At 39.4% G+C, this 10,210-nt stretch overlaps 2 protein-coding genes across 2 annotated transcripts; both read left to right on the top strand.

The window, feature by feature from the left end:
* Nucleotides 1-5,029: 5,029 nt before the first annotated feature.
* LOC133726348 (uncharacterized) lies at nucleotides 5,030-8,470 on the top strand. The gene is made up of 4 exons (XM_062153881.1): nucleotides 5,030-6,543; nucleotides 6,662-7,540; nucleotides 7,631-7,736; nucleotides 7,835-8,470. The coding sequence occupies exons 1-4, from the start codon at nucleotides 5,030-5,032 to the stop codon at nucleotides 8,468-8,470; spliced, it is 3,135 nt and encodes a 1,044-aa protein (XP_062009865.1).
* Nucleotides 8,471-8,864: 394 nt separating this feature from the next.
* LOC133726357 (probable carboxylesterase 18) lies at nucleotides 8,865-9,614 on the top strand (the record flags this gene model as incomplete). The annotated part of the gene is made up of 1 exon (XM_062153892.1): nucleotides 8,865-9,614. A coding segment is annotated over one exon (660 nt), but the record flags the coding sequence as incomplete, so codon positions are not given.
* Nucleotides 9,615-10,210: the final 596 nt, after the last annotated feature.

Raw genomic sequence — 10,210 nt, forward strand, 5'->3', positions numbered from 1 at the left:
GGAAGAACGAAAGCCTTTCGATACATGGACATGTTATTTGTGATTCAAAACGGTAAAGATATGATGAAATTAGCATAGATTTACAAGACCCCACATGCAAATTTTCTGCTTTGTATTAGGGTTATTGAGTTCTGAATGGTTTGAATAGACTAAAGAGTGAAGTTGTTGTTCGATGAATGCTCCATCGCAGTTCACGTGTAATAGACGTAATGGAGGGTTAATCGTTCTCATATATAGAAACAAGCTTGGTTGCTTCTCTGGTGCAGTTTCTATTAGTTAATTAGAGCACTTAACAATACTTATTATTCTAAGTGTCATTTTCAATGTTAGAGGAGATGAAACCAGTCTCAGTAGGTTTGATTTGCCAGAAAGGAGATCAACCACAACTGATAAAAGATGACGACAGTGAAACCCCACTAAAAATGGAAAGTATTTGATAGAAACTACGTACATCTGATCAAACTCAGCTAGGTCAGAGCCAATACTTGTAGAAAAACCAAATTCAGAAACCTGGGTTTGATCTGACTCGTTTCTACTGATCAAACTCCTCGAGTTTAAATCTTTGAACAAGGTTTAAATGAGGTTTCATTTTCCGGGTAGAAGATTAATAAAAGATGACGATAGTGAAACCCAACTAATTATGGAATGTATTTGGTAAAACCTATTTCAAAGTCAGTTAGGTTTTCAGAGTCACTATATTGCAGAAAAGCCATATATAGAAACCTGGGTTTGATCTGCATAGTACTGCTGGTCATACTCATCGAGTCTATATATATATTTGAATACGGTTTGAGTTTTGAGACATCCGGGAGTAGTGTTTTTATAATAGCTAGTGATCGATAAGCCTCTAACTTCAAACCTTGCCTCTTTCTGGGTTCTGTTATGGTATAATTAAACTGAATGGAAAATGCTTGAAAGATGAAACACACAAATCTCTAACATCAAAACTTATTCTATTATAAGCTAAAACTTCACATTTCCACTGTGAGATGCAATGGCAGACTTTCTGGGGTTGAAAGGAATAAGCGAGTCCACAACCTAGGTTGCTTTGCTCGCCAAATTCCCTTTCATTAACATCATTACTTTAGTCAATTCATCAAACTCCTTGTCCTAATCTCCTTGCACTCTTCATCCCCACTCAACATATCTTGGTTCTACCTAAGCCCTTTTTCATAATTTGACAAACAGGCAGCCTGTTTCATGAATTTACACTACACCAATTTTGTTATCAGACAACACTTTTTGCACAACGAAAAAAAAAAATGTGTTGTGTGATGAAGAAAAGTGAATCACACAACATGTTTAGTAAACTTACGTTGTATAAGGTGGTTAAAATTCTGAAGTTTTTGTTTAGAAGGTCATTGCACAACGGTTACAAGAATAATCTGTTGTCTGAATCATAAAAAAAAATAGCGGCAGATTTCCCTCCCAGATCGACTCAAATTTGGCTCCAAATTGGTACTATATAGCACAACAGTATAGTTATATTTGTTGTATGAGAGTACCATGCAAAGCATGATACAACGGTTTTTGACTTTTTGTTGTGTGATGAAGTGGGAAATATTGAATGTGCCTTTATTTGGCCCAAAATGGCACTCGAGCCCCCCAAAAACCTCCGAGTTTTGATTGAAATATAGCACCAAATTGATAATCAGACAACCAAATGAGTTGTTTCCGTTGTGTAAATGAGCATTGGCTAGCATGTTACTTTGGTAGCATATTATAGCGGGAACTTTTCCCTCTTTGGAACCTTAGCTGAGATTTAATTTGTTCACAATCAGACAACAAAACTTCATCTTTACGTTGTCTGATTCATAAAGCAAAAATTAAAAGCCCGCCACAACTTAATTAATTAGCTAGCTAGCTAGGTTTATTGGATTTGCTCTCCCCACGCGTCTAACACTTTGTCAAAACAGCCGTTTCCTCTCGTCGAGTAGCTCTCTTCTCAACTTCATCAAAAACCATCCCTCGTTCTCTCATCAAAAGACCATGGCTCTCTCATGAAAACACCATCCGTCATCAAAACACATCCATCTCGATTAGGTCTATCTCTGAGAAGCCATGCCAACCCATTCCCTCTCTCATCTCCCCTCAGCTGCAAACCAAATAGGAAGCCGCTTGGAGGTTTGATTCTAAGCAAAATCACCACGAAGCACTGACCTTGTTGTTCTTGCGCAGCCCACTTGAAACCACTGAGCAGATCTCTCTCTCTCTCTCTTTCTCTTTTCTATCCGTCACTCGCTATTAATGGTGCTCCGGCCACGAACCCGTCTATAGTGAGCAGTTTGACGGCGAATCCTACCAGATTTAACCTCCACTGTGATCTGTCGAAGCTTGTGGGTTCAGGTAAGATTCCAATTCCACCTCTCGAATATGGGTCATCTAAATTCATCTAATTCATGCTTATTTTCATTAGTTATGTGATTGTATTGAACTAAGAAAGCAAAAACAAGCATGCCCACAAAGAAAAAAAATGATGTAGTTACTGTGATTGTGTGAATGGTTTCCCACGAATTCTCCTTCTCTAGATTTGGTCTGTTCGCCCCATTCTACCATGTTTGGATTTCCTGATTTTGATTTTAGGGTTTTTTGGGGATTTTTTTTCAACAGTAAAGACAGTTGCTTTAGGAAATTGGATAACTGATTTGTCAAATTGGAGATAAGGTTTTTGACATAAGTAAATTGCTCAAGTAATGTCGTAACAAATAGCAACTCTGTTTGATTAGAGTCCAGGGAACAAAATAGTATTTGATTGGTTTAGACTTACAATTTAGATTATCTAAATTGGTGGTGAGTTGATGGTGTTAGTGTTTGGAATATGATTTGATCTTTTCATGATATTGTTAGATCCCAGAAAGTGAATTTAGTTTAGGCTTAGTAGATTCAGTGTTCTTTTTGCATTTGCCTTGATTGAAGATGTTTATTCTGTGCAGTAAAGTGATTGTAAATTCATGGAAAAATAGAGGGTTCGGTTACAATATTGAAAGTGTGGAGTATCATGGTGACTTTCAGTTTCCATTGGCTTGTATTGCTTGAATGTTGAATGTGAATCTTACTTTCCAAACCGAAAATGTGGTGATTTTTCTTCAATTAGTATTCCATAAGTCAAGGACAGCATTTCAAAACAGGCCTAATTGTTTTTTTGTGTACAAATATCGTTTTGAAGTTTGGATATATTTGTTTTTCACCTCAGGTATGATAGTGTACGAAAAGCAAGTTGTGAATATGCACTTTAAAAACATGTATCTATTTGGTTGGAACTAGTTTTCTGAGTTTTTTTTTTTTTTTTTTCAGTTTCTTCTTGTGGGGACAGGGAAGAATGAGTTTTATTGGCTTGCAATGAATTTTTTCATGCTAATCTTGCTTATAGAAAGTGATGTGATTATTATTAACGGGAGGAAATAATGTGGTAAAAGCTAGTTTTTATGGAAGAAGGGAGTCCTATGGTATATGTGCTTAAGACCTTTCTTCCTACAATCATATGAAGAGTCTTATCCCTCTTGGGAATTGATAGGGTGGAAGAGGAGAATGTCAAAAGACTCAAATACCAACAGAAGGGTAAAAAAAAAATGAAATTAAGTGAATGGTTGTTTTATGCATGCATTCAAGTGCTAGTTAGTTACCCCACATTTTGACTCTACAAATGTTTCAGTGATGTTATGTGTTTATCATCTACTGTTGTGAAAGATGCATGAGGATAGTGTGATCATGTGCTGCAATGTTGAACATGATGCAAATTTGTTTTAACTTGTCGAGACATAATTAGATTACTGAACTTAGAAGACATAAAAGATGTAGAACTGTCATCCGGTTACCAAGAGTGGTCTCATAGACTATACATCGAAACTGTTTCAGTCTAGGGTCAATGTTGTTGCTTTTGAAAGTTCAATATTGTGACTTCAAATGTTAAATTTAAGCCACTTAAACTCTACTCCCTCCCAAGGCCGTTAGGGACCTTGACTGAAAGTATTTTCAAAGTCCTCATTTAAAGAAACAACAGCTTAGCAACACTACTAATATCTAGAATTGCCAGCATTTAACAAAACATGTTGTACAAGCTTCCAAATCCTGCAGATTCTAGTCTTTATTCAAGAATGCCAATAGGTTACAAAAAAACTATAGCCTTTGAGTAGTAAGCGCTGGTGGTTTTTTGAACAAATTTCATTTAGGTCTTGTCTAGTCATGCATTATGGAAGGTAGGAGTTGTTGACCTTTCTTCCTAAATCTGATGGCCTTGTTTATTATTCTCAGCAGCCGCACAATTAAGGCATATCTGGTGGAGTTGGAAGAAGCTGTAGAGTGAGTTGGACTCGTGCACTGAGCTTCACTGCTATTGTTTGTATTCATTGCTGGAGCTGGATTGGTGAGTACTGTGAGCTTCACTGTTGAATTTGTGGACTGCTATTAAATTTGTTTTGAATCTTTAATTTGTTGAAATCTATTGTTCTATGCTTAATATATATCATGGTATCATTGGATTTGTTCAGGTGGAATGTGTATAGGACTGGTTTGGTTCATATATACTACATCTGCAGTTAATGTTCTTATTGGAGAATTTTTTGGATGTTGTTTTAGCATAGCTTTTCCCAATGGAGAATATGATATGTGTTTGTTCATGGACCTCCTTTAATATTTTTTTTTTTTTTTTTTTTTTGCATTTTTGTTTTTGGATTTGCTTAGCCTAAATTTGTATCGATTTGTTTTTCTTCATATATTGTGGTATACTGTTCTGTCTTGTTATTGGATTTTCTTACCCTAAATGTCAGACAAATTTGTTTTTCTTTATATATTATGCTATTCTGTTTTGTCCTTGTTATTGAATTTGCTTAGCCTGAATATATGTTGATATTTTTTTTTCATTGCCTGATATTGGACATGTATATATGTAAATAAACTGCTGTCAGTGATTAAGAGTACCAGAGTTTGAATTGGTAGAGTTTATGGAACTTAGTGAATGCATGCAGGATATGTGATTGGGGTTTTGTTGCTCGATGACGTAGTTTTGGTTTGTGGTGTTTGTTTAATGTAGATGGATAGGTCATGGGTGCATGCTGATAGGAGATCTCATGAATATAAGTTAGGGGTGGCAGAGTTTTGTCAGTTTGCTTTGGGAAATGCTAGAGACCCTAACCGTATTTGTTGTCCTTGCACAAAGTGTGGAAATGTGAAAGATTTTTCTGCACAAGTGATAAAGGATCACTTGTTTGTAAATGGGATTAACACAGATTATGTGAAATGGACAGAACATGGGGAGGTTGTAGTGGAGTCGGGATCATATACGGATAGTGAAAGTCTTGAATCAGAGCCAATTGAATCTGACTCTGTACAGGGTAACATGAGGGCAGATTATGAAGTACAATTAGATAGTGATGTGGAGTTGGAAGGTGATGAGGATGAGGAGCTTTCGAGTGAGTGTAATGAATTCAAGAAATTTGTTGACGATGCCAACAAACCCTTGTACCCTGGTTGCAATAGGCACACCAAGATGAATGTGCTTGTGAGGCTTTACAACTTGAAAGCCAAGCATGGGATGAGTGATTCGGCTTACTCGGACTGGTTGATTGCCTTTGCTGAGTATCTGCCGGAAGGAAACGAGATACCTTCCTCTGTGTACGAAGCAAAGAAGAGTTTGAGTGCAGTAGGAATGGATTACACCAAAATACATGCCTGCCCTAATGACTGTATTCTGTACAGAAAACAATATGCCGATGACACTATTTGTCCTACATGTGGTACATCTAGGTGGAAAATATGCAAAAACAAGAAAGAAAGAGAGGGAGTCCCCGCAAAAGTGTTATGGTATTTCCCTCCTATTCCTAGGTTCAAAAGAATGTTTCAATCAACTGAAACATCAAAGGCCTTAACTTGGCATGCCACCGAGAGAAACAAGGATGGCTTAATTCGCCATCCTGCAGATTCTGCGACTTGGAAGTTGGTAGATGAAAAATGGGCAGATTTTGGTAATGAGCCACGAAACCTACGACTTGCATTGTCATCGGATGGGTTCAATCCCTTTAGCTCCTTAAGCAGCAAGTATAGTTGTTGGCCCGTTATTTTGGTAACCTATAATCTACCTCCATGGTTGGTAATGAAGAGGAAACACATGATGCTTACCTTATTGATATCGGGCCCTAAACAACCAGGAAACTACATCGATGTTTACCTTGAACCATTAATAGATGACTTAAAGCTGCTATGGGAAGGGGTGAATGGAGTTTACGATGCCATCAAAAATGAAACTTTTACTCTTAGGGCTCTACTATTCTGGACAATCAATGATTTTCCAGCGTATGGTAACCTTTCAGGGAGTATAGTCAAAGGCTACAATGCATGTCCGATTTGCCTTGATAAAACAAAACCTACAAGGCTAGTTCACGGGGGAAAGATGGCTTACACCATTCATCGGCGATTTTTAGGAAGACACCATCCTTACCGAAAGCTAAGGGCTGCTTTCAATAACCAGCCAGAACATGCAGCAGCTCCAGTGCCATTGACTGGAGAAGAATTGTTGAGTAGGGTGGAGGCTGAAGTTCCACATTGGCCGTTTGGAAAAAAAAAAACCTGCTCCTGCTTATAGGGGGGCTGAGGATGAAACTAGGCCATGTTGGAAGAAGAAGTCGATATTCTTTGAGCTTGAATATTGGAAGTATCTCCCTGTTAGGCACTGCCTTGATGTCATGCACATTGAAAAAAATGTGTGTGATAGTCTAATAGGGACGTTGTTGAACATTCCAGGAAAAACCAAAGACGGCTTGAAAACTCGTTTGGACTTGGTGGAAATGGGTATAAGATGTGGATTGCACCCAAATCTAGATGGTCCGAAAAAGAAGCGCTTGCCATTGGCAAGCTGGAACCTAACATTAGATGAAAAAAGATGTATGTGTGGATCATTTCATGGCATGAAGGTTCCTGAAAACTACTCTTCAAACATTTCAAACCTTGTTTCAATGGATGATTTGAGGCTGATTGGACTTAAATCCCATGATTGTCATGCGTTAATGCAACAGCTGCTCCCAATTGCTATCCGAGGGGTGTTGGAAAAACCGGTCAGGGTTGCAGTAATCAGGCTTTGCCTTTTTTTTAATGAAATTTGCAGCAAGACTATAGATGCTTCAAGGCTTCCCAAAATCCAAAGTGATCTGGTCGAAACTTTGTGTGAGCTTGAGAAGTACTTTCCGCCATCTTTCTTTGACATAATGATTCATTTAACAGTCCACTTGGTTAGAGAAGTTGAGCTATGTGGACCGGTTTGCTTCCGATGGATGTATCCTTTCGAAAGATATATGAAGGTTTGTAAGGGCTATGTTAGGAATAAAACGCATCCGGAAGGGTGCATTGCTGAGTGTTACATAGCTGAAGAGGCGCTTGAGTTTTTAGGTGAACTTTTCTTTGATGATAGGACTGTTGGCATCCCAAAAGAAAACATCACAGCTGACAAGCCTACCTCTGGTGCAACTGTTGAGTCTGTTTATGGCAAAGAATTTCAGCAAGCTCATCTCTGCGTGCTTCAAAACACTGAAGAATTTAGAAGCTACTTTTTGTAAGTTGATCACTATCTATGTTTTTTACAGTTTTGCTTATTTTCTTGTTCTAATGCTTATACACTAATACTTAATAAATATTTGTGTAGGGAACACACGGAACAGTTGAAGAGGGAGTTTCCCAAGTACAAAAAGAATAAAAAGTGGTTGGTGGACAAACAAAACATGACTTTTGCTCAGTGGGTGAAGGAGAGGGTAAGTAGTTTCCATTTAATGTAACTGTAATTTATAGACTGATAAAGCTTTTAATAATGCAGAACATAGTTGGTAAAATGTTTTATTTTATTTTGCAGGTTGAATCAAAGGTTGCTGAACCAGGTTGTGACGTCCCTGAGATTGTGAGGTGGCTAGCAGATCAACCAAGCCATGAAGTCCCGAAGTTTAGTGGTTACCGAATAGGGGGAGTGCAATATAACACTAGGTTGCGCGATGATCTTAGGTCGACACAAAGCAGTGGGGTTTATTTGGTTGCTAAGACTCCTCAAGTAGCTAGTGCTAAGGATAAAAACCCTATTACTGAAGACATGAGCTTCTATGGGGTGATTACCGAAATATGGGAGCTTGACTATGGTCATTTTAGGGTTCCTATTTTTAAGTGTGATTGGGTAGAGAAAGAGAAGGGTGTTAGAGAAGATGATCTTGGGTTCACTTTAGTTAATTTAAATAGGAAAGGTTATCTAAATGACTGTTTTGTTTTGGGAAAAAGTGTGGAGCAAATATTTTATGTTGAAGACCCTGTAGATCGTAGGTGGGCAGTTGTGGTGAGAGTCCCAAAAAGAGATTACATTGATTCTGTTAAGGAGGATGATGTTGGGGACACCATTCTTTCCCACCCCCCCATCGCAACTACAATGCCAGCTATTCAGTCACATGATAACTCTCAAGATGAGGGCCAATGGGTTATAGGCGTGCAGGGAATGAGGATATAGTAGTTGAGGGAGAGTAGTTCATATAGTCGTATTGATGTAATTTATAATGGATTAAAGTTTGTTTAGTCCCTGTACTCTGCCTCCAACATCGTTTCAGTCCCTGACATTTTAATTTCATCCAAAAAGTCCCTGAGGTCACAATTTCCGTCTGATTGGTACACTCCGTCCAATTGCTCCGTTTATAGGCTGACGTGGCATTAAAGTCAACGTCAAGTCAACCTTTTCAATTGTGAAATGTCCATACTATCCATGCCTTTTATTATTTTTTTTTTTATCTGTTTATCTCTTCTTCTTCCCTATCTCTCTTCTCCTTCTGTTTATCTCCCTCCTCTCTCTTTCTGTTCGTCTCTCTTCTCTTCCCCATTCTTTCTCAAATGTCATCATCCACCTCTCACCACCTCCTCCTCGCTTCACCCTCCTCTCCCCCCTCCTCTCTCAAATCACCTTCCTCGGCCAAAACGACGCCGTCCTCCCCAAAAACGCAGACAGATCCCGGATCCTCCTAGCCAGGGACTGCGCCGGAGGGAACCTGGCCCACCACGTGGCCGTACGCGCCTGTCAGTGTCGGACAGTCAAGTTGGCCGGGTTGGTATCTATCCAACCGTTCTTCGGCGGCAAGGAGCGAACCGAGTCAGAGATCCGGCTCGAGAAGGATCCATTGGTCTCGGTGACCCTAACCGACTGGCTGTGGAAGGCGTTTTTGCCGGTCGGGTCGACCTGGGACCATGAGGTGGCGAACTTGAGCGGGCCGAACGCGGTGGACATTTCGGGTATGGAGTATCCGGCGACGGTGGTGTTCGTGGGAGGAGCGGATCCGCTGCAGGACTGGCAGATGAGGTACTATAATTGGTTGAGGAAATCAGGGATTGAGGCCAAGCTGATCGAGTATCCCAATATGTTTCATGGCTTCTATGCCTTGACGACGGGTCTGGGTTGGACGGAGGAGAGCAGCACGAAGCAGTCCAAGGCCTCGCTTGTTTGTTGTGCAGCTTTGTTTATGTATTTGCTAGTTCATCCATGGTGTTCGGTTCAAATTGGTTTCTGTAGAGTTTGATTGATTGTGCAGGTCTGGTTCTTGGAATTTGCTGATATATGATGGCAATGGGATTGGTGGTTGAGCTCGGTGGTGGTGGTTGTGGTGATTTGAGATAGGAGGGGGGGGAGAGGAGGGTGAAGCGAGGAGGAGGTGGTGAGAGGTGGATGATGACATTTGAGAAAGAATGGGGAAGAGAAGAGAGACGAACAGAAAGAGAAAGGAGGGAGATAAACAGAAGGAGAAGAGAGATAGGGAAGAAGAAGGAGAAGAGAGATAGGGAAGAAGAAGAGATAAACAGATAAAAAAATTAATAATAAAAGGCATGGATAGTATGGACATTTCACAATTGAAAAGGTTGACTTGGCGTTGACTTTAATGCCACGTCAGCCTATAAACGGAGCAATTGGACGGAGTGTACCAATCAGACGGAAATTGTGACCTCAGGGACTTTTTGGATGAAATTAAAATGTTAGGGACTGAAACGATGTTGGAGGCAGAGTACAGGGACTAAACAAACTTTAATCCATTTATAATTGTCATGCCTAAAGGATACTTGGCTCACTAAATATGTTTTTAATGTTGGTTATTTTCTGTTTCACTGATTGTACCAAGTGTTAAGTGTTTGTTATTTTAAATACTCTTATTTTTTGCTTGGATATGTGTTAAGTGTTTGTTTATTTAATTACTGTTATTTTCTGCATCGG

Source organism: Rosa rugosa, chromosome 1 (assembly GCF_958449725.1).
Source record: "Rosa rugosa chromosome 1, drRosRugo1.1, whole genome shotgun sequence".
NCBI lineage: Eukaryota > Viridiplantae > Streptophyta > Magnoliopsida > Rosales > Rosaceae > Rosa > Rosa rugosa.

Excerpts from the sequence above, each read along its gene's own strand:
- LOC133726348 (XM_062153881.1), top strand. The coding sequence starts at position 5,030 with ATGGATAGGTCATGGGTGCATGCTGATAGGAGATCTCATGAATATAAG. Across the intron at positions 7,541-7,630 it reads GAATTTAGAAGCTACTTTTT|GGAACACACGGAACAGTTGA; the intron begins GTAAGTTGATCA and ends ATATTTGTGTAG. Across the intron at positions 7,737-7,834 it reads CTCAGTGGGTGAAGGAGAGG|GTTGAATCAAAGGTTGCTGA; the intron begins GTAAGTAGTTTC and ends TTTATTTTGCAG.